This window comes from Apium graveolens, chromosome 7, assembly GCF_009905375.1.
Source record: "Apium graveolens cultivar Ventura chromosome 7, ASM990537v1, whole genome shotgun sequence".
NCBI lineage: Eukaryota > Viridiplantae > Streptophyta > Magnoliopsida > Apiales > Apiaceae > Apium > Apium graveolens.
In genome coordinates, this window is record NC_133653.1 from 270,001,540 (window position 1) to 270,025,755 (window position 24,216).

Genomic DNA, 24,216 nt, shown 5'->3' on the forward strand with positions numbered 1-24,216 from the left:
AATAAACATTCACTTTTTGAGTTATGAAGCCATATTCTGATGACCTTTAAATTCTGATAATAATCAAATTCTGATGCTTACGTGGCAGTATTTATTTACTTGATTTATTTTTGGTCACTGCTTGAACGGTTATATTTTATCAGAATATTGATTACATGAGAAAAAGAAGTAATAATCACTTGTCTAGTGAGAACAATTTTTTTTGAAAAACTGAACGTGCAAAGTAATCATTACTTATTTACCGTGCCCATTAACTTCTGTCTTAACTGCTGCATGGCTGATACGTGTAAAGTCTTTTCCACTTCTCAATAACTGTTGTCACGTGGGGTGTCTAAGTAAAAGAGATAAAAGATTTTCAAATCTTTTATTTACATTTCTATTCTATTCACTCTCTCTTTTTCTTATTCTCTCATATTTGACGGTTTACCATACAGACATTTTATCAAACACCTTTCAGGCACTCTCACTTTTCACTTGTTTTTTATGGCACCTAAGGATTAAATTGTTGATGGAGCCAAGTTCGTCCCTAACAACTATTCTGCAATCCTTAACAAGGTTGAAGCCCCATCAGATCTGCACTTTGTACAAGATTTCTTAGCTAATAGTGAGAATGGGGTATGCTTTGACTCAACCTCAATCTATTTCTGGCAAACAAGTGCTGACATTCTGGCGAACTGGGCTATATGATGATGGTGGTGCTGCTGGTTCACCAAGCATCATTTTTACATCAGGAGATGTTGAGTATGTGGTTACTAAGTCGACTGTATGAAAAGCTCTCCATTTACCTGAAGATTGTACATTCTCAACAGTGGGGGAGCCTGTGTTACAGCAGCTTATGGCAAGTTTGGGCTATGAGCAAAGCTTGGGAAAGCCGGGTCAACTGAAATGACCATATATCAGAAAGGAATGGAGCTATTTCTTTGACTGTATCACCAAGGCATTCGCCAATAAATACTCCAACTTTGTTGCTATTCCCATACTGAGTCAGCAAATCGGGTATGCTTTTATACATCAAACTCATTTTGATTTTGTAAGTGTTATGCTAGGTTTCATAGGGGATAGGATGACAGAAGATAGGAATGTAGTCTATTTTGCTAGATTTTGTCAACTTATATATACTTTCTGTTGTGCTGATGAACCCCAACTAGCCAGTGACTTAATTTCACCTTTTAAGCTTGCAAAAGAGCATTTAATGACTTGTTAAATGCTGATAATAAGAAACAAGTGCTGAGACCCTTACAAATTCCTCAATCAGTAAAATAAGTCTTGATAAATGCTGATCCAGAAACCTATACAACTGTCTATCTTGATGTCCAACCCACCAACAGATCACAGCCAACATCTCAGCCATCACAACATACCATCTCTCACCAACAATCACCTCAAACTCAAAAACTACCATCAACACATCCAGTGAAGCCTTCATCTTCAAAAACCAAGAGGACACAAACTATGCCTAGGTCTCAGCAGAAGAGAAGGAGAATAATTCTGAGAGATCAGTCAGATAATGAGGAACAGGTTCCACCATCAGAACCTGTTGATGTAGTAGCTGAGAAGATCTCTTCTCAGAAAGTAAATGAAACTGGGAGTTTTAGGTCCCTAAAAAGGCTTAGAAAGCTAAACTCTGATGATGAAGCTCTCATAGTCTCTAATTCAGCTAAGAGACTTAAAAAACAAATAGCCAGGAGGGCTGTAAGTGAATCATTAAACTCTGAAGTAGGCCTGGAAGCAGCAGCTGGGGAAGGGGGTCAGGAATCTCTGATCCCAACAGAACCTATTGTGATTGAATTACTTTCCACTCCTGAACCAGACCTTACTGAAGCTCACAAATCTCCTATTCACGAGCCAGAGAATATTCCAGAGAAAATGCCTACACCTTATGTGTCTCCTATCATTGATCCAGTACATGTTGAAGACCCAGGCACAAGTGCTGAAATTGATATTCGCAACTTGGTTGTGCCTGAGGTTCTGTACTTGGAAACTCCACCCACTCAACTTACTCCACCAACAACACCAATTTTAGATGCTGATTTCAATGCAGAAATTCCGACAACACCTCTTCTGAATCTAGATGCTGAAGATCAGATATTAGGTGGGCATCAGAATTTGGATGTTGATCAGAACTTAGTTGCAGATCAACACTTAGAGGATGATTTTGAAACCTCTATAGCCTCACACACTATTCTTCTATCAGAGGATGTTGATTCTGCAGTCTCTGTAAGTTCTGATGCTGCAGATGCTGATCATACTGGTGAAGCTGCTACTAATGTTAATGCTGATGCAGCTGGTCCATCTGGACATGCACCTCAACAAGTTCTAGGAAAAGCTGATTTAATCAAGAAATTTGTTAGAAAGGATGCACCAGTACCTTGGAGTGAAACTCCTAGAGGAAAGGAGTGGACCAAGGAGTGGAACAAAGTTGATTTTGTTCCTACTTCAAATATTCTTGCTGAGCACCTGGCCAAAGCTGATGAAATGCTGATAAATGATGATTTCAAGGCACAACTCATAGTTACTGTATTGAGTACAAGGCACCTTCAAGGTCAACACTCATTAACTCAAGCCAAGGTGGACAAAATTCAAGAATCAATTATTCAGCAAGACATGAATGTCAAGTTGGACAAGAAAAGGTTTTTCAAGCCAACATTTGAAAGAATTGAGTATATTGAGAAAGCTCAGGAGAAGCAACAAGTTCAAATTTCTGAAATTTTAAAGAATCAAGCTTCTCAGCAAACTCAGCTCAATGAGATCCAATCCTCAGTGGAATTGCTTGTCTCTCTTCTTCTACCTGCTGATGCCAAAAAGGGGGAGAAATTAATTAAGTCCAAATGCAAATCAATACAACCAATGAAGGGTTTGGATGATGGAAATGATGACCAGGAAAACTCTGAAAAGGGTAGAGGTCATGGTCAAGGCAAAGGTTCTTCATCTATGAAAGCAGGAACTTCTACACAGAGATCAAGCTCTGATGCTGATAGAAGAATAAGTTCTGATAAACAAGTTCTGACTAAGCCTGATGTTCTGATACATGGTGAAAGTCAAGAATCACAAAAGTTTTTGTAGACACTGAAGCTCAAGGGGAAGGAAACAACAGTCTACTATCAAGACCCCAAGTTACAGAAGCTGGATGAAGAAATTTCAAAAAGATTATTTCTTAAAGATAATCCAGGAATGGACCTTGAAAGTCTGAAGGAAGAAGAAGCCGGACTTAAAGCAGAAAATGTCAAATCCAAGTCTAAAGCTTCTATTACTGAAAAGAAACTTCCAAAGCTTAAGGGCACTGTGATTAAAGAAAAGACAAATTCCGAGGCAACCAAAGCCAAATCACAAGTGGAGGTAGATCCAGGGTTCAAGGGCAAAACTAAAATTGATGATTTTGTAAAAATCTATCTGCCAATCATGGATAAAGAAATAATTGATGAAGATGATACTAGTCTTACTCTGAAGAAAAAGAAGATTTCTTAACCAACCTTTGACATGGCTCAAGTTGTTCAGAGTCAAGATGTAGTAAGTTCTGATATGACAAGGAAGCAAGCAACCTCTGACATAGCTCAAGTTGGCTTGATATCAGAAGATAAAAAGAAGGATACATTAACCTTTGACAGTGCTCATGTTAAACCCATTACTAGTCTACTACCAGGATTCACAAAAGCTCAACAGAATATTTAACCTTTGAAGACTACATCGAGTGGTTTTGAAGCAAGAGTTATTCTAGGAAAGGAAGCAAGAGACAAATCAGGATTGGGTAGTTCTGATGAAAGAAGAATACACAACACTACCAGTGATCCAACTTCCTTGAGTGAACCAGGGGCTGGAACAACTCCTGAAAGATTGAATCAACTGGAGTCTGTACAAATGGTCTACCACTCTGTATTGAAAGAAGATATCATGTTATACTTTATGTCAGATGAGAGGGTATTCCAGATTAGGAAGAATGCAATTCGATTGAAGTATTTTGAAGAACTGGAACATGTTCTATTTCTACTTCAAGTGAAGAACAGATCAACAAATGGTGCTGCCAGTTACTTAAAATTTGATATTCAAGGACGGAAGAAACTTTATTCTGTGAAATCTGACAGACAACACTTTTCTAAGTACAGAGATCACAATGGTGATATAGTTGAAATAAAGCCTAATACCGCCAAAATCACTACATATCTTGGTATTAAGGGTCTTGAATTCAATCTAGAGTATGATAAAGCCTATGTCATCAGACTGGATCAGGAGATAAGAAAAGCAAAAATAACTGATCTCAGAGCTGCTATCTTTCAAACAGGAGAATATACAGTTGAACTCAAAGATGCAAAAAAGGAGGATGATCAATGAACTTGAATATGCTGAGAGAACACTTTTGAAGAACTATCTCAGAACAACTCCTGACATCAAAGAGATTAGACAGTGAAGCCAAGTCAAGAAACTACAACTGCTAAATACTGAAGGATATACAAGCTAAAGCTGATATCAGACTTTAAGGATGGTAAAAGCTATAAGGACTGTGAGTTGTAGTTATCTAGTCAAATTCTCACATGCATTTGTACTTAATGTTTTTGACATCATCAAATATCTGTTTAACTTGTATATTATGCTAATTTACAAGTTGGGGGAGATTGTTAGATATATTTGTGATGTCATGTCTAATAATGATTTGTGTTTAGTTTTCAGATCTTAATTAACAGGACAAATCAGTACTTAACTGGAAATCAGTACTTATACTGAAGTCAGGACTTAAGATATCAGAACTTAAGTTATCAGAAGATATTCATCAGAAGATAATATCAGGACTTAAGGAGACTTTTAGATAAGGAAGGCGGTTGATTGAAGGGAAAGAAGAACGAGACTAAAACAAGAAGAAATATGCATGGAGAAGAATTCTATGAAGAATATATAACCGATTGATATATTTTAGGATACAGAATCATATTCCATATCAATTAGAACTTATCTTGTAACTGTCTGTCTATATAAACACAGCATAGGATTTACACTATATGTGTTATCTTTATCGAGAATATTATTCTTTGTAACCCTAGTAGCTCTCGTGATATTTGTTCATCACTAAGAGAGAACAATTTCTTTGTAACAAGGTTATTATATTGAATAAATCTGTGTTCTGTTACTTGTGTTCTTAATTTGATTTGATTGTAGTATACACTGTATTCAACCCCCTTCTACACTGTGTGTGACCTAACAACCAATAATCATATATGATTAATAACAAAATAATATTCAGCTGACTGAACCCATACACATATTTTATTTATATAATTATTCAATAATTACACATTTAAATAATAAAAATATACGAGTCGTTATAGTGACCGCTTTATCAACGATAATGGAAGAACCCCTTATTGATAGTTTGTCTCAAAGGACAAGCTCTTCGACACCAACATTAGTAGCCTCTCGAGAGAGGGTTTTCATTTTTATTCTATCTCAACTTTGGCCAAGTTTTTTCTTCTATCTATTTTTATTTTGTTTTGTTTCAGCTGCTAAGGCCCTGGATGCAATGACTGATAAGAGCGACAAGATTACGGGAAGGATGGCAAGGAAGTAACCAAATCAGTCAACCGCATTTCTAAGGTCCCGACATTCTTTAAAGCCTCTGGCTCTGGCAAGAAGAGGGTTAAAGATTTTGATGGAAATGTGAAAATCCTCTTCGAACCTTCATGGGGAATATCTACCAACGACTCGGTATTTAGGAGTCCGACCCTAGCTCTTGAGTGGTCAAAGAATTGCATTACTCCTCCAGACCTTTTTCACATCTCCTCGGGTGAGAAGTTGCTCGAAGCTGAGGTTTTAGGGGCTCGTGCCTTGTACAAAGTACATTTTGACTTGTATAAAATATATCAATCGGAGGTCACAGAGAATCCTTCAGGAGGTCCCAGACCAACCTTACAGGAGGTCCTAGTCGGCCCCAAGCCCTCCATGTGGCCTACTCGGCCCTTCATGGACTTGGTCGTCCGGGATCACTCTTTCTAGAAGGTTCTGATCGGCCATAACTCTATATGTTGGGGACTCGGCCCTCTCGAGTCTTAGTCGGTCTTAGTATCTTAACCCTTTTCTGAGTTGGCCTTTTTATGATTCCTCTTTTTGTTTTCTTTGTTAAGCCAATGCCTACTTCGTTGCGTCCTTTACTCAAAGCATCAAGATGATAATGACTATACAGCGTTGCAGACTTCCATGAATAAGATGAAGATCTCCTCGGATGAATGGGAGTTTAAGGCTCATCAGGCGGAAGACAAGGTTGTTGTCCTAAAGAAGAAACACTCCAAGGAGATAAAGAGGAGGAAGATGGAGTAGAGGAAGCTTGTGGATGTGTATCATAGATTCCAAGAGTTTACCCAGATGATGGATGACCATGACGACCAGATGCACCCCGTGAACTTGGCCTTAGGATGGCAAAGGGGCGTCAAAGACGTTCATAGCTTGTATGCGGACGTGGTCGATCCGAGTCTCTTCACTTGTCCTTGGGAGGTACCTGTTACGGATCCATCCGGGCAGGCCTTCGGGTCTGTTCCCGAGAATTCCCTCCAGCAGTCTCAATCTAGTTCAAGCCGCGGGGGTTCTGGTTCCAAGGGTAAGGCTCCTTCAATGAGATCAAGAGCGAGCCTCATGCCTTCTTCATTGGTTTCTGGCTCATAAGCTTCGATCCTAGGCGATCTATGGGTGATTTCTATAGGCACCACAACCTCGGCCCTGTAAGCCAGCATGAATAGGGTAGCTTTAATTATCACTTTGCAGGGGGTACGATATGCCCATAGTATAAGCAGCAACTCATCCACCCAAGTGTTCCTCGCGCGTTCGACCCTTTTCTTAAGTCCATTAAGGATAATTCTGTTAGCAACTTCCGCCTGCCCGTTTGTTTGTGGGTGTGCAACCGAGGTGAAGCAAAGCTCTATGCTGTTATTGTCACAATATTCTCTGAACTCTACATTATCAAATTATCGCCCATTTTCCATGACAAGGATGCGTGAGTTACCAAACCGGCATATCACATTTTCCCAGAAGAACTGGGTAATTTTCTTGGTGGTTATCTTGGCTAGTGCTTTAGCCTCAATCCACTTTGTGCAGTAGTCTATGGCTACCACAATGAACTTCCTCTGTCCTGATGCCACGGGAAATGGACCAAGTATATCCATTCCCCATATTGCAAAAAGGATCGGTGTGTTTATGGATGTAAGCCTCCCTGGGGGCTGTCGAACTATCGGAGCATGCCTGTGGCATTTGTCGCATTTCTTTACATAAGCCTTTGCATCGGCTAACATCGTTGGTCAGTAGAACCCCAATCGAGTTATGTTATGAGCGAGGGCCCTGCTCCCCAAGTGCTATCCACAAATCCCCCCATGAGCTTCCTTAAGTGCCTCTTCTGCTTCAAGATGTCTCAAGCACTTCAAGTACACAATAACAAATGACCATTTGTATATAAGGCCTTCGATCAACGAATATCTCAATGCTCTCACCGACAACTTGCGTCCCTCCTGGGCATTGTCGGGGAGCCATCCAGTCTCAAGGTGAGTTTTGATTGGATCTGTCCAACAACTTGCCACACCAATTGGTGCTATCAAATTTATGACATGTATTTTATGGGTTCTTAGGACCTGGAAGTAGATACTTTTTGGGTAGTTCTCGATTTCAGACGAGGAGGATTTAGATAGGCATCGGCCGTAGTGTTCTCCTCTCTCGGAATATATTCAGCGTACCATTCATCAAATTGAGTCAGTATTCCCTTCACGACTCTTAGGTACTTGGCCATTGTATCATCCTTGGCTTCAAACTCTCCATTGACTTGAGCAACTACAAGTCTTGAATCTCCACAGATCTTATGGTTTTTGACCCTCATGGCTCTAGCCAAGCCTAAGCCGGCAATTAAAGCTTTGTATTTTGCTTCGTTGTTCATAGTTGGGAAGTCCAACTTCAAAGCATACTCAATCATGAACCCTTCGGGGCTTTCTAAGACTAGGCCTGCACCACTAGATTTTATTTGGACGCTCCACTAAAATGCAGAACCCAATACTTTTTCAGAGTCACACCTTCATCTTTCTCTTTCTCTTCTCTTTTTGGGGGTACTATCTCTTGCCCCCGACTTCTTGGTCACTAATGGTGCATTCGACCACGAAATCTGCTAAGGCCTGAGCCTTGATGGCTATTCGAGGCTTCAACTTGATGTCAAATTCTCCCAACTCAATCACCCACTTGATGAGCCTTCCACTTGCCTTTGGGCTATGAAGAATGTTCCTTAAAGGTTGGTCCGTCAGGACTTCGAATTTGTGGGTCTAGAAGTATGGCCTCAACTTCCTCGAGGCTGTAACTAGGGAAAGCATGAACTTCTCAGTGGTGGAATATTTCAACTCCGCTCCATGGAGCACTTTGCTCACATAGTAGACAGGCTTCTGTAGTTTATGTTCTTCCTTTATCAGGACTGCACTCACGGCTTGTTCAGATACCGTGATGTATAAGTAAAGGATGTCCTCCAGACTTGGTTTGGCCAGCAACGGGGCTTCAGTCATGTACTTCTTCCACAGCTCGAAGGCCTCTTGGATCTCAGCTGTCCACTCAAAATTCTTCCCCTTCTTCAGGGTTCTGAAAAAGGACAGGCATTTGTCTCCAGACTTGGAGATGAACCTCCCTAGAGCTGAGATTCTTCCGGTCAGCTTTTGAACTTCCTTGATGGAGCGTGGTGGCTCCATGTCTAGGATGACTTTGATCTTATCGGGGTTGGCCTCAATTCCTTTTTTTGAAACCATGTGACCCAAACATTTCCCAGACCATACACCAAAAGCACACTTGGTGGGATTTAACATCATCTTGTTGTGCCTCAACACTTCAAATGCCTCTCTAAGATGATTAATATGATCGGCCTTGGCTAGGATTTTGACTAGCATGTCATCAACATAGACCTCCATGGTTTTCCCAATTGGATGGGAAAATATCTTATTTACCAATCTTTGGTAGGTAGCTCCTGCATTCTTAAGTCCAAAAACCTTAACAAGATAACAAAAAATACCAAAGTTAGTTATGAAAGATACATTGTGGGTGTCATCTTTATGCATTTTGTTCTGATTGTAACCGCTGAAACCATCCATGAAACTCAACATCTCGTGTCCAGCGGTGGCATCGATCAGGGTATCAATCCTTTGCAGGGGGTAACAGTCCTTAAGACAAGCATCATTCAAGTCATTAAATTCGATGAACATTCTCCACTTCCCATTGGCCTTCTTGACCATTACGGGGTTGGCCAACCACTTAGGGAACTGCACTTCCTCTATGAATCCAGCTTCTAGGAGCTTCTCGACCTCCTGTTTAATGGCTTCTAGCATGTCAGGGCCATAAGTTCTCTTCTTCTGCTTCACAGCCTTCCGAGTTGGATCGACGTTCAACTTATGAGTTATAAAGTTGGGGTCAATCCCAGGCATATCAGTTGCTGTCCAAGAAAATACATCACTGTTCTTTTGTAAGAAAGTTGTCAATTGGCCCTTCAGGGGCTTGTCCAAAAATGCTCCAATATACGTGACCTTCTCCGGGTCTAAGGATTCTAGAGGAATTTGGACTAAGTCCTCTACTGGCTTCCCTCGAAGCTCTTCATTCTCACGAACATCCATTCCTTCTATGGAACAGACCTGCCCCCCAGTTCCATCGGGCCTAAGTGCTGTAACATAGCGACCGCGAGCCATTTTCTGATCTGCTTTTGCCTCATCGACACCGTTCCTAGTCGGGAACTTCAATACCATGTGGTAGGTTGAAGGCACAGACTTGAACATATGGATCCTAGTTCTCCCCATAATTGCGTTGAGGCTTCCTTAACAACCTGAGAGTTTAACATCTACGTGGCCTCTCTGGGCTCTTCCCCGATAGTTACAGGAAGTTGTATTGCTCCTTTGACTTGGAATTCCATTTGGTTGAACTCGTAGATGGGTGCGTCAGACGGAGTTAACTGAGAGTCATTGTACCCTATCCTTAGGAATGTGTCATGGAATAGAATATCCACAGAAGCTCCCTTGTCCACTAGGACCCTTATAACAGGACAATTTCCAATTATCGGGGTGATAACTAGAGGATCATCCTGAGGAAATTTCAAACCTTGAAGGTCGGGGTCACCGAACTCGCGCGTCATCTCTGATTTAGAACGCTTAGACGGCTCTCCGACTATACTCATTACTTCTCTCGCATAAGTTTTTCGAGAGTTTCTTGTAGTTCCAACTGCTTTAGGACCTCCTGAATCATGTTGATTACTAGCCCTCGGGGCTGTGGGTTGCGATATCTGCTGTCACCCCTTCGATCATCGTCTCCTCAATGGTTGTCTCTTTTTTGGTCTTTAGCCTCTTCACCCTTGGTGAAGCGTCTGAACTTTCCTCTTCATATCAAATACTCAATCTCATCCTTGAGTTACGTACAATCATCGGTATCATGACCAATATCTTTATGGTACCTACAGTACCGGCTCTTGTCTCTTTTCTCGGGGTCTCCCCTTAGTGGTTTCGGCTATTTGAACTCTTTGCCTTTCTCAATTTCCATAAGGATTTGGCTCCTTGGAGCGTTCAACCTTGCATATTCAGTGAACCTTGGTTATTGGTTCTTCTTAGAAGAGGAGTCATAGCTTTTTCCAGTTCGAGGATACTTGTCCTTGACATCATACTCTTGATCCGTCTTCTGTTTCTTGTTGTCTGCGGGCTCATTACTCATCAATGTTTTCTTCATACTCTACTCCACCTTAATATACTTTCCGGCCATATCTTGGAGTTGCAGCATGCTTTCAAGAAGGCGCCTGGCCAGTGATATCTTGAAGAACTCATCTCTAGTCCCTTGTTGTAGGGATATCATAACTACCTTGTCCTCAAGATCTGGGACTTTCAGGGCCTCCTTCGTGAATCGGTTCAGGTAGTCTTTAAGGGACTCCTTTTCTCCTTGGACTATGCCCATGAGAAAATCCAAACTCTTCTCGTGTACCCTGCCACTAATAAACTGCTTGATGTCAACATGCCTCAAATCCTTGAAAGATCCAGTCGAGTTTAGGGGTAGACGGTTGTACCATCTTTGAGCCATATCCAACAGGGTTTGAGGAAAGGCCCGACACTTGATAGCGTCATTTACGGGCTATAGCAACAGGGCGTTAGAGAACATTCTGACGTGGTTAGCTGGGTCGTCAGTATCATCATATACTTTGATGGTGGGCATCTTGAACTTTCTCAAGATGCGGGCATTCATTATCTCTTCAGTGAATGGTGGGTTTGTATCATCTTCGATAAGCCATTGAGGCTGCAGCCCTTCTTGATGTTGGACCTTCCACGTCTATGATAGGAGAAAAATCCTTTTACCTCGCGGTAGTTGGAGGTCTCGGGGTCAAGTGCATCTCCAGGTCACCCTTCAGCCTTTGGATCTCGGCTTTGTGAACCCTGATCCCCTCTTGTACGTCTTGGGGAATCGTCCATTGAGTGCTCCTAGGCTGTTGGTAGCCACTGGGCATTAGCTCCTTACCACACTACTACAAAATGAAACTTAGGATACACCACTTTTATAGCACTTATAATCTTCCTGCAGGTCTAAGTACTGATACTTTCCTGCAGTCCATTCAATCTACTATTCCACCACATGTTGTAATCCATGTTTTTGCTGAAAAATAGTCCTCTCAATCTACTATTCCATCACCTGAAATTCTCCCTGTTGTTGCTGAAGATGTAGTAGCACAACAGTCCATTGATAAATTTCTATCCATTATAGGGTCACCACAACACTCTACTGGAACTGAGGTTCTGGAAGTAAATTTTCAAGCTCCAGTTTATTTATCTATAATTTTTGAAGATAATGAGTTAAATGATGATGGTATGGAAGCTTCTAAAGCTGCTGGATCACATACTGCACCAATTTCTGATTCTATCTTACATGCTGAAGCTGGTGATGAAGTTCAGCAGATAGTTCAAGATCCAGTTGGAAATAAAGAATCTAATGATGGTGAAGAAGCTGATATTTAAAATGCTCTTATGGATCCAGAGGATGATCTTTTCTTCCTTGATGATATGCGTACTCATGTGAGGCAACAGAAACTGAAGGAGTTGGATGCCCAGAAGAAGCAGGATTATTTTAATGCTATCTGGAATGCCAAATGGAAAGATGATACATATCCTATTTCCAGAACAAATGCCGTTGAACATCTGGAAACAACTGAACAACGAATTCAAAATCCTGATATTCTGACTCATTTGAAAGCATCTACTCCGATTGTCAAATCCTTACATACAGATCAAGAAGCAACTACTTCTCAAATCAATCAAATCAAAGAATTATTGATTGCTTCAAGGCTAACTACTCATCAGGAAATTCAGAAACAAATTGCATCAATTGTTGCCAGACAAACTGCAATTGAAGCTAATCAGGCTAGATTGGAAGCTAAGCAAGTTCAAATACCAGAACAACTTACAGAGGTACAAAATTTAATGGAGCTGATTCTTTCTCTATTGCTTGGTGATGATGCCAAAAAGGGGGAGAAAATTATTCAATTTAAATGCAAGCAGCTGACATTGACAAATACTGATGATGAAAATCCTGATGGAGGTAATAAGGCGGGACATATGGATAGTGAGAGGAGAAGAGGTGAAGAGCTAGTTGAAATTAGTGGTTCAATAAAAGCAATCATTAGATCTCAATCTAGACAAGGTGGAGAAAGTAATAGAAGTGAAAGAAGAGTTAAAGAACTGACTGTGACTAAAACATCTCAACAAACTTTACAAGTCACAACTGCTGATAAAGACCAAGGTATTCTGGAGATAAAAGCCGGTGCAGAAGCAAGTCAGTATCTTCAAACTCTAAAAGTAAAAGGAGGAAAGATAACTCTATTCTACAAGGATCCAAAGATTCAAGCATTTGACTCTGAGGTGAGTAAAAGAATCTGTGAAAAAGAAAATCTTGGAGTTAAACTAGAACAGCCAAGGCAAATGGAGGAAGACTTCAAGAATTCCATGAAGACAACAAATACTGATAGTGCTGTTATTTCTCAAGATCCTTATGAAGATGATCCTTCTAACATACCAACCAAAGGGGTAGTCATAAGGGAGGCGAGTCAGGCAGAGGCTGAAGGATGTCTTAGGTTTCAAGCTATCTTAACTGCTGACAGGAAGCATAAAGGGAAAGAGAAGATATGAGAGAAGTCAAAACTTTCAAAGCTTAAACTCAAAGCTGTTGCAAAGAAGAAATCAGTATCTAAAGTAACTAAATCACAAATACTGATATATCCAATCTATACGGTGGCTCAATCTTTTGATACTGATGAAATTGCTGAAGAAGAAGAAGTTAGTCAAGCTCACCAAAGAAGGAGGATTCATTGACTTGACTGGGCTGAAAAATTGAAATTCACCTCTGACATTGCTCAAGTTAATAAAGAAGAAGCTGTTATTCAACCAATCACAACCTCTGATCCTATTCATGTTGATGATTTTTCAAACCCAATTCAAGCCGAGTTATCAAATCCTGATTCTAAAGACATAGTCTCTGATAAGCCAGAACTTACTCTTGAAGAGAAGAAGCTACTATGAGGAAGCAAGAAACGTGCACCTAGAAGAGATTCTCTTGAAACATTAAAGAAGATTTACAGTGAAAGTTCTCACTCTAGAAAACCTGGAATCATAAGTGGTCTGGGAAGGTTAAATGTTGATCCATCTGTAGGAGATGCTTTAATTCTAAGAAAGCATACTAGTTTGACAGATTTTGGAGACGGTGTGATGCTTGAAGACTTACAGAAGATCATATCAGTTCAAATTGTTATTGATCTTGTTGGAGAGAAAATGGTTTATTTTCTGGAGTATGGGAGAAACTTAAGGTTGACTCAAGAACAGTTAAGAGATAAACCATGGTAGGTTTTGGAACTTATTGCTACAATTCTCAAGGTAACAAATTCTGTAACTGCCAGATGGTCTGCATTCGTAAAGAACCTGAAACAGTTAAAACAGAGAGGATTGCCATACAAATATAACTACATTCCAAAGTACATTGATCAAACTGAATATGCTGTTAATATGCCTATTGGAGGAGCCAAGATAGAAATGAGTCTAGGGACTAAAGTTCTAACCTTTAATCTTGATGGAAAAAAATTGGGTTTCTGGAGCTGGATGATCTATCTCTTGGAAATTCAAAGTTATATAATCTCAGGGCTGCCATCTATCAGAATGATGAATCAACAGATGAGATGAAATAACACAAACATAGAATGCAATGGTATTTAGATGTAATTGAAGAAAATCTGCTGAGGAAGTTTCGTGAAGATTTTCCAGACCGTGTTAGGGTTCAGAATGAAGAGTAAAGTTTGATATTCACTGAAGTAAGAATGATTATGTTTACTTGATTACTGCATTTAGATAGTTTTGACATCATCAATTGGAACTTGCACATATTTTCATAATGCACAAGTTGGGGGAGATTGTTAGATATAATTGATGATATCTGGACAGAAACTATCAGAAGTTCTTATCAGGACTTATATCAGTAATTACTGAAGTGTGACGTCATCGGTACTTGATGATCAGCAGATGATATCATCAGGATTTGTCACATCAGTAGATATTCGAGAAGGAAAAGGAAAGTAGGAATTCAAGGTGATGAAGGACTTTATCTCATAAGCAATCATACATGGATATGTAATAGGTTTCCTTATTGTAATAAAATAGGATTCCTTATTGATTATGTGACTGTGCTCTATATAAAGCACATATTAGGTTCATGCTATAAGCATTGCGAACATTGTTATATCATTCGAATAACCTAGCAGCCTCAAGGATATTTGTTTATCCTTTTGAGAGAGTACGTTTGTAATCAGTTTTTATCTGTTAATATAAAAACTGTTGATTCTGTTGAAACTTTGTCGAATTATTTGCATAAACTGTATTCACCCCCCATCTACAGTTAATTACGGACCTAACATTATGTGTAAAATCTGATCTTATATAATTGCATGTAAGGTTAATGTTAGTTGTTGATATTTGAATTTATTGAAATATACGGAAGCATTTTAAATTGCTAAAGTCTTTTTTTGAGGATTTGAATTTGCATAGTCAAATTTTATTGTCTTCATAATTTTTTGAATTTTTAAGGAATATTCTAAGTTAAAAATGGCAAAAAAAATAATTAAATTACAATTTATAGAATTTGTGAAGCTTGAATAGCGTTTTGAGAAAAGCTATGTAAGTGATGTTTTTTCAAGTCAAAGGACTTAAATAACGCTTAGAAAAGTGCTATGTAGGTAGTAAATGCACTTAGATAACACTTATTTGGATAACACTTTTGAGAAACGCTATATAAATATTGTTCTTGCATAGCTCATAAAAAAGTGCTATGCAAGTGAATTAAACTTGCATAGCACTTAAAAGCGCTATGTAGGCTAAAAAAGAAACGCTATGTAAGTTAAAATCTGTAGTAGTGCCAGAATCTGTAGTAGTGCCAGCACGCCTCCTCCTTGAAGCGACTTCATCGCCCGATGATTTAGAGTCTCTAGTAGAGTAGGGTCCAGAGAACTCTCGGTTCTCAGGGATGGGAGCCAAGCCACAGATGTATTGTGGTGTCCGTCCTTGTCCTTCGCTTCGATTATAGTGTCCACTTTCTCCAACCTCGGGGTATATAGGAATCCCGTAAGGTGGGTTGATGGTCACGATCGTGGAGTACTCATACCCAACAGATTGAGGGTTCACTGTTACATGTAGTTGCTGAAATTGGGGATTCGTCCCTTGAGAAGCCGGGGGATTCATCCCTTGTAGAGGATCTTGGATTGGGGGATTCGTCCCTTTAGGTTGAGCCTCAGATACCCTTACAGGGGTTCCTCCACCTTTGGTGGAGGCATAGGTTGAGTACGAGGGAGGGTTTGTGAGTTTCGAGTTTTAATGGTTGCTCTCGCGGTGGGGATTATCTATGTGTTGTAGAGAATCAAGTCAAAAACGTAATTCTAGGTTGAGGGGTAGAGCTCTTTATATAGAGATGAGTCTAGGATTAGACTTGTGTTGTGAGACTTGGTGGACAAGTCTCCTACTTAGTTGGTAATTAGGACTCATGTAAGGGAAGGAATTCCAGATCCTTTCTTGTAGGAATTTGTGTTCGTTTTGGACACATGTCTCTGCTGTTCTAGCCATATTGGGCCTAGTTCGGGAATAGATCATGCTCGTAGAACTTGACGACATCTGTTAGTAGGCCTTGACCGCTTGGGTCGTCTCTAATCTGTTACGAGCCTAGACCGTTTGTATTGGGCTTCAGACAAGAATTTCAAGTATAATTAATACGACATTTAATATGTCTTTACAATATATTTTCTATCCATATCACATAGAAAATGACTTTCTATTGCATATCAAACAAGTATGAAGTAGTTCTTTTATATGAATACACGAGGACAAAATTATTTGTATGAGTTCTATTTATTTTTCTCTTCCTTACCAAACAACCACTAAATAGTTTTATATGAATACACGGGGCACAAGTATATTTACGAGTTTTCTTTATTTTTCTGTTTCCGAAGTTTGTATTCTATCGATTTGATACGGTATTTGATAGAGTTCCTCTTTTTTGGTGCTTAGACTTGGAAACTTAATTTTACTATTTGGGCCAAAAAATAGATATACGAAGTCTTGTTGAGTTTCAGCAGCCCATATTCCACACACATTGTCTTCGTCTTACTACCCTAAGAAGTTTTTTGGGCTTTTGTGAAGGTCCAGACTGTTTCATTTTTATAGGCCTAGGCCCAATTAAATTGTATATTCATGAGAAAGTGAAGAATCGGAAGCCCAGTAGTTTTGGTGGTGTTAACTTGAGGGTGGATTTGAAAATTGGGATTTTATATGATGTGCCAAGGGCACGCAATAAGCACTAACTCACATGAGTTTGATTTATTTTGATTGGTTCTCTAATCATAAGATCACCCCCTGCATTTACAACAACTCCACCAATCAAATATACCAAACTCATAAAATTTAGTGCTTAGTGTGGGTCATTGGGTACACATTAGAAAGACCGTTGAAAATTATGAGACGTGTAGTTGGTCCGGTCCAAATTTTATTGCATTGCTTTTGGAGTCCTGGGGATGGAATACGAGATTGCTGGTGAAAATTCATGGATGTTTGTTTCGTCAGAGCATCTCCAACGTTCATCATCTATTAGGTATAAATATCTATGCATCATCTAAATCAATACACGTCAGTTCTTATACTTAAAATATGGTCTAACTATGTTATTATATGTTCTCTGTTATAAATATTTTTTTATAATAATTAGCATACTATTTTAAATAATTTTTAAATATTAATTTAATTATTAACCAAAATAAAAATTCTAATATTATATTATAATAAACTATGCTTAATTTAAAAATTATATATATATGTAAGTAATGTTTATTTATTTTATATTTTTCATTTATAAATATGTTATTATATTTATAAATGTAATAATTTTTTATTTTATAATATTTAATTTAAAATATTTTCATAAATATAAAAAAATAAAAATATTGTCATTATATATTTTTGATTTAAATACATGTTTTATTTTCAATTGTATTAAAAATAAATAGCTTAAAATAATTTTAACTGTATATTTAAAATTAAAAATAAAAAAATATTTTGAATATAACTAATAAATATAGATAATACCACGGGAGCATAAATCCTTACAGGTTCAACAAAATTTTAGCTAATGGTGTTTTAGGTAACAAGTTTACATAATGTCCTTGGAGATGCTCATCGTCCTGAAAACATTTGACGTCAGGGTATGTAGTAATTGTGAAGAGAAGGAAGAAAAGGTAGATATGTAAAAGCTGTACTTGTAAGAGTGTGTACTGTGTGGTAATGATCAAAACCAAGAACATAGATTTGTTAGAAATGAAGATCGAGAGGAAAAGAATTACGGAGTGGGAATTTGAAATATATAGAAGATGAAAGATGACCAGTTGCTTAATGACATTATTTGCATTTCACAATGTTAGTAAGTTCTATTGTTATGCTGCAAAACAGAAGACATCTTGATTACTGCAAGTGTGTTTCTGTGCATGCGACTACAAAAGCACTCGGAAAATTGCAGTGGTTTTCGTGCTCCGATAATATGTTTAAATTATCCACCCGACCCTTGTGGACAGTGACGGAACCAGAATTATTGTATTCTAAAGACCTGTAGGAGTTATATTTGTTCAGAATGAAATTTTTTAGCACACAGTACAATTATCCACTCTTTCATGTACAGTTTTAGTTTACTACAAGCCTGCACTACAACTAAAACTACTTACAAGTTCACTGGAAAAATTTATCTACATATTTGACAACTTCTTCTCCTCTATAATCCCTAGAATATTGTACAGCAAGATTTAGTGAATTAATTGAATTCAATATCCGTAATAGCTGTGCCTGTGAGGTATGCCATCTTCGACGTCCATTCTTGCAACAGTACATGAATTACCCTTTCTAAACTTCCCAGCTTTATTGTTTTTCATCTCCACTTCTACTGCAAATACTGCACAAACTGGCCTGTGATCCGAGAATCTTGATTCTCCACGTATGTAAGACAATTGCTCAATTCCGCTTCCCCTCCATAGAATTCTGTCACACCTGCATTGAAATTTCATTAAGGTAATTAGCATAATGTCTCCCATCTGTCTTTCCAGTCTCAGGAACATAAACAGACCATGCAGGCGTCCGCCTTTTTTTCTTCGATTTGCAGGTCTCTCCAGCATAGGAATCTGAGTTGTGTGTGTATTTGTACGTGGGGGCAAAATAGATTTTGCCTTCATGCCATCCGTCGAAAACTCTTCCAGCTTCTCTTTCAAGGTTTAACTATTCTCAGAAAATAAGAAAATATTCAGCCATAGTCCAGGGGAACAATTGCAAGCACCAGTGATTCAAATGATACTAGTAATTAACATAAATTTGTACAAGCAATTTTTAGGAGTCATTTACCATTAAATGTAGATGAAATAAATTTTATAGCTAATTCATATTACCAATGAAACTCAAAGTATCCTACCTGATCTTTTTCTAAGAGGGAATCCCAGTCATTATCCTCCAATAGAGTCGACGTTTCCTCATAGCTCAAAGAGACGCGGTAATTCAAGTCTCCAAGCCAAATTAATCGACTGCAGTGTTGGATATTAGCATATCAGGTCAAACAAGCAAAAATTACATGTAACATCACAGTTTAATATAAATTTGAGATGAACTTACTCATGATCAATTATTTTTTCTGGCATTCGACGAGTTCTGTTCTTGCAAATTCTTGGAAATTGTACGGTCTTTAGGATTTCTGATACATCATTGTTTCTCTTCAATTCATCTCCCTCCTTCTCACCAGAAGCTAAGTGACTACAAACAAAGCAAAAGCTTGTACGGTGCAATGACAAACTAATTGATATACAACCCTGCAATATAGTGATATTAAATCTAAATGAGTAGTTCTTTCGGTAAATATGCAAACTTGAAGATGATTATGCTTTACAATCTTTAAAATTGTAAAAGTTACCTTGTTACCGAGATATCCCATGATTCCTCTGTTTACAGTATCAACTCTGAGATGGCCTATATGTTTCGCTAAATCTTTCCTAACCCATACTGATAGAAATAGGCCTACCACTTTCTTGCTTGCTACAAGGCAGTACTTCAATTGACTAAAAGAAGCAGACAATCCTACAACTGAATCTAAATCATTAGTACTCGATTGATGACTTGGAGCAGGAGAACTACTGGGGTCAGTAAGATTTCTTGGCCTCCTCTTATGTGGTGATGGCGATTCTAGAGGGCAGTTGCAGGCCTTGAGAAGGGTACTATCAGCCCTTAAATTTTTACTAAGTACTTTGAGAGAAGGCTTTTGAAAAAAGTGAGACTTCGATGGGTCCTTGATACCAGACTTTGATGAACCTGAATCAGAAGAGACCGAGTGATGGTACGATTTGTTAAGTGCATGGCTTATAAGAGCTAGCCATTTTGCTGCTGGCTCGTTATCTTCAACTACTAGAACATTTCCTGCACTCAAGGGAACAATTTCCTGAAATCTGAAAATTGTTAAACATTAGGCAACATACATGCAAATCAAATAACACACCACTGTTGAATTTAATCCAGCTTACCCTAATACATATATATCAGACGATCCCTCCACCTGCAAGAATTCTTCTAGCCTGAGATCAATATCCGGAGTCTTTCCTCCTACATTCCACGTTGCAACAAAAACCCTGAAATATTGTATGTGGGCATATTTTAAGCAAAACATTTGTAGCCTATTAGTGCATAGCCAGGATAGTGGATACGATGTCCTAGGACCGTTTGGATCATGAGATTACAACTCAGTTAACGGTAATGAAAATGGTATTTTAATACCAAAATCTAAAAGAATCACATTCCCATTTCCTTCAACGTGGTTAGAATCCCATGATCCAAAATCCAAACGACGACTTAATTTAAGCTGTAAACAAATAGCAAACTATTAAACCATACCTAAAATCTTGAGTGATGGTATGCGGTGTCATAGGTTGATCGAAATTCGATAGGTTAAGGCCTTCAATTCCCACACTATTCTGTCTTCCTGAGAGCAAGGTAAGATATTAAAACACTATATCTCTAGTTATTGTTAGTTTTACAAGTTATAGGTCTGAAAATATATACAAGTAGATGGAGACGCACAAACACACACATTGAGGTTGATCAAGACAAAGAAAGTGCGAAACTAAAAACACATGTAGAAATGTCAATGTCAAGACTTCAAATGTCAACATATATTAGTCTCCTTGAGATCCTATCCGCTGGTTTATTTGTAAATCATGTGATTTATCTAGAAAATCAGACTGCACTTTTAGTCTTCTGTTAGGTAAGCTACCAAAATACACAAGCAAATAAGCAAGATTTATACCTTTTGGTCTTGTGAACACGCGGACAAGACTCCGTACACGTAATAGTATGTACGCTGTAAAGTCTAATCATGATGAAACATTATCCTATGTAAGATTTTGATGTATGTTCTACGATTTTTATAATCCTAAACTGCATGAGTTATTCAGAAATACCATATACCAGAATTAAAACCAAACAAACAGAGATATAGAAGGTTTACTCTTTCTTTATGTAATTAACTGTGTTTCTTGTTAGTATAATGTTAAAGGTAACAAATCAGTACTTAGTATGGATCCCAAATGTTACGTGTTTTACACTATTAGCTACAAATTAATTAATAATAACAGACCCCGTATTCACGTAAATCTCAGCGATAACATCAACCGTTAATCCGCGTGATTTCTGATGATGCATTGAAGAAGTCTACAGCAAATCAGATTGTTAGTTAGTTAGATAAGTATTAGAGTTTTGTTTAATGTTAATTTAGTTAACTGGATAACCTTTGACTTATATTTTCAAAACAAACTCTATCTTAGATAAACCTAACATATTTCAAATTACTTATCTCTCTCAGGTTTATCTCTTTCAAGAAACAATACTAACGGATTACTTGTTTTACACATTCAAATATTTCAAACCCAATCTTATCTTTTATTATCTTTAAAAGAGTTTGAAATACATTATATCCGTTACATGTTTTCTATATAAACCGACTTGATGTTTTTCAGAAACATACAACTCTCTACACTTTCCATCTTATATCTTTCTGAGAAAAACATCCTCTTAATTACATTCATTGATTATCCAGTTAATTAAGAGTTTATAGTCGAGTTGTAATCTTTCACATTATTATCTTTGTATTTGAAAGAAAGGTATATTGTATCACTTATCCCGGGTTGTGGGAATATTGATTACAAGATCAAGGCCAAGTAGCTGTGTGCTAGGTAGCTGTGTGCTAAGGAAAGGGTTCTTTCATTCAGGGCCAAGATTGTAATCAAGGAAAGTTTGTAAGTACTTTATTTAAGTGGATATAATACATTCTCTATGCTAGTTGGCATGTGGACTTGGATGTAGGCCATAGACTAGGTATAGGGGCCGAACCAAGTGAAAAGATTTGGTGTTCTTGCATTAACATATTTCCAGCATTGCATGTTTATATTTCTGCAATTTACATTCTGCTGAATATATAGTATTGTGAACACGCGGACAAGACTCCGTACACGTAATAGTATGTACGCTGTAAAGTCTAATCATGATGAAACATTATCCTATGTAAGATTTTGATGTATGTACTACGATTTTATAATCCTAAACTGCATGTATTATTCAGAAATACCTGCATATACCAGAATTAAAACCAAACAAACAGAGATATAGAAGGTTTACAACTTTACTCTTTCTTTAAGTAATTAACTGTGTTTCTTGTTAGTATAATGTTAGAGGTAACAAATCAGTACTTAGTATGGATCCCAAATGTTACGTGTTTTGCACTATTAGCTACATGTAATTAATAATAACAGACCCCGTATTCACGTAAATCTCAGCAATAACATCAACATCATCTCAAATTATCGAGTCACTAATATCACGTTATTTAAGATCAAAATTTGGTAACCAGTTTATTATGTCTAGCACTACTCTCATTATTGTGAAGCGTATGATTTGTGAAAACAACATGAGATATCTTGAGTCAATTTGTTACAATCCTTTAAATTTATTTTTCAAAATCAATCAAGATTTTAGGCTTACTAGCTTCTACGTAACTCCGCCACTGCAGAAAACTTTTACAGTTTAATGGAGTATGTAAGCAATTATGCATGCATGGGAAAGTACCTACTTGGAGTATGATCCTTCATGCTTCTGTAGGTTCCAGCAAAAGCATGCTTCCTTGAGGGCAATACATCATCTGAATCTGTTCCTTAAATTAAGTTGAAGAACATAAACAAAGTTATTCAAGAAAAACATGACTGATATAACATGTTGAGCTCTTTCTTCTAACACGTTAAAATTTATTAACACGCCTCAGAATCTTATAATTTTTAACACAAAGCAGTAAAATCATAAAAAGTATGATTATATAATGTATACCTGAAGGGGAAACATTAGGTTGATTCAACTCCTCATCTGAATTTTCACACGAAAGCCTCTTGGAACCAAAAATCTTCGGAAAGGTAATTAACTTCATTTTTACATAATGTCAACAAGAACAACACAAAAAACATCATTATCATGTGCATACATAAAATCCTATATTTTCAATCATAAAATCATATAAATTATTCAATTATATGAAATTCAAGTATTTTACGAAATAATACCTTCTTTTTCTTTTCACTCTTGAAGGACCAATCTTCCGGCGTGGGAGGGCTAACACCGGTGGGACTGCTACAGATAGGCGTGGTCGACGGTGCCGACGATGTCATATTATTTTCCGGCCACCGATTATAATCCCCTCAAAATATTATATATCTCCATTTTTTCATGCATGTATCCAATTCACCTCCTTATCCTATAATTTCTTTATATATAGTTTTTTCAAATTTTAAAATCCCCTATTTTCGTGATCTGCAAATTCTTTCCGGTTAATTTATTATCATGATTTTGTAAAAAGAATTGTGTTGTGGATAAAATGAGATTTTGAAGATCTTGAGTGTTCTGTTGAACAAAATGAGATTTTTCTGGCATAGCATTAGGAAAATATGGCACGTTGCCATTTTGAAGTTTTAAAATTTATAACATTATGATATATAGGTGATATTTGGGTTATCCCCGTATATGTGAAGAGACATATACACACGATATACTATAAATACATTATTAAATTGTACAAGATATGGAATGAGTTTATATTTAGTTTTCACTTGTACAACAGAAAAAAAATAATGGTTTGCTTTACCTAACATTAAAATATATTATTTTTAAATTTAAGGGGAGTCCTTGCTTAATAGATATACGCATTGGCGAGAATTATAAATACTAACTTGAATCCCGTACGATGCACGGGTTACATTAATATTTAAATAAATTTTGAATTTTATTTATTTAATTATATATTAATTTTAAAATATTTATATAAATATAGAGTAATTATTTATTTTTTAATAAAAATAATAAAAGAATTAGGAAGAAGATATGGTATTATTTTAGTGAGATAAGGAGACTATTTATAATAATTTAGAAATTTAGTAGTTTAGTATATGTATAATATTATTTATTTTTATTTTTAATAAATAAAATAAAGAATTATCGTTATAAATTATACCTCATTCTAATTATTATATTACAATATAGATAGATTCTAAAATGAAGAAACCTACCTACTTTTTGATATACTCATATTTTAGTATGGGGTGGAAAGATAAAACTTGTCTCCTGAATTTTC

General features: G+C 37.4%; 4 protein-coding genes across 5 annotated transcripts; all 4 read right to left on the reverse strand.

Annotated features, from left to right (window-relative positions):
• Positions 1 to 6,539: 6,539 nt before the first annotated feature.
• On the reverse strand, positions 6,540 to 7,265 carry LOC141674946 (uncharacterized). The gene is made up of 2 exons (XM_074481644.1): positions 6,980 to 7,265; positions 6,540 to 6,928 (listed from the first exon to the last, which is right to left on the reverse strand). The coding sequence occupies exons 1-2, from the start codon at positions 7,263 to 7,265 to the stop codon at positions 6,540 to 6,542; spliced, it is 675 nt and encodes a 224-aa protein (XP_074337745.1).
• Positions 7,266 to 7,325: 60 nt separating this feature from the next.
• LOC141674947 (uncharacterized) lies at positions 7,326 to 7,933 on the reverse strand. The gene is made up of 2 exons (XM_074481645.1): positions 7,599 to 7,933; positions 7,326 to 7,539 (listed from the first exon to the last, which is right to left on the reverse strand). The coding sequence occupies exons 1-2, from the start codon at positions 7,931 to 7,933 to the stop codon at positions 7,326 to 7,328; spliced, it is 549 nt and encodes a 182-aa protein (XP_074337746.1).
• A 2,765-nt stretch (positions 7,934 to 10,698) lies between these two features.
• LOC141674948 (uncharacterized) lies at positions 10,699 to 11,040 on the reverse strand. The gene has a single exon (XM_074481646.1). The coding sequence runs from the start codon at positions 11,038 to 11,040 to the stop codon at positions 10,699 to 10,701; it is 342 nt and encodes a 113-aa protein (XP_074337747.1).
• A 7,185-nt stretch (positions 11,041 to 18,225) lies between these two features.
• Positions 18,226 to 23,387, reverse strand: LOC141672326 (type I inositol polyphosphate 5-phosphatase 5-like). 2 transcript variants are annotated; one of them, XM_074478895.1, is made up of 10 exons: positions 23,153 to 23,387; positions 22,923 to 23,013; positions 22,672 to 22,746; positions 20,442 to 20,529; positions 20,075 to 20,179; positions 19,471 to 19,999; positions 19,176 to 19,369; positions 18,979 to 19,087; positions 18,640 to 18,788; positions 18,226 to 18,563 (listed from the first exon to the last, which is right to left on the reverse strand). In XM_074478895.1, exons 1-10 carry the CDS (start codon positions 23,255 to 23,257, stop codon positions 18,341 to 18,343), a joined length of 1,668 nt encoding a protein of 555 aa, XP_074334996.1. In that variant the 5' UTR covers positions 23,258 to 23,387; the 3' UTR covers positions 18,226 to 18,340. The 2 variants fall into 2 exon arrangements, with proteins under 2 accessions (XP_074334996.1, XP_074334995.1); XM_074478894.1 differs by having other exon boundaries at positions 22,672 to 22,752.
• Positions 23,388 to 24,216: the final 829 nt, after the last annotated feature.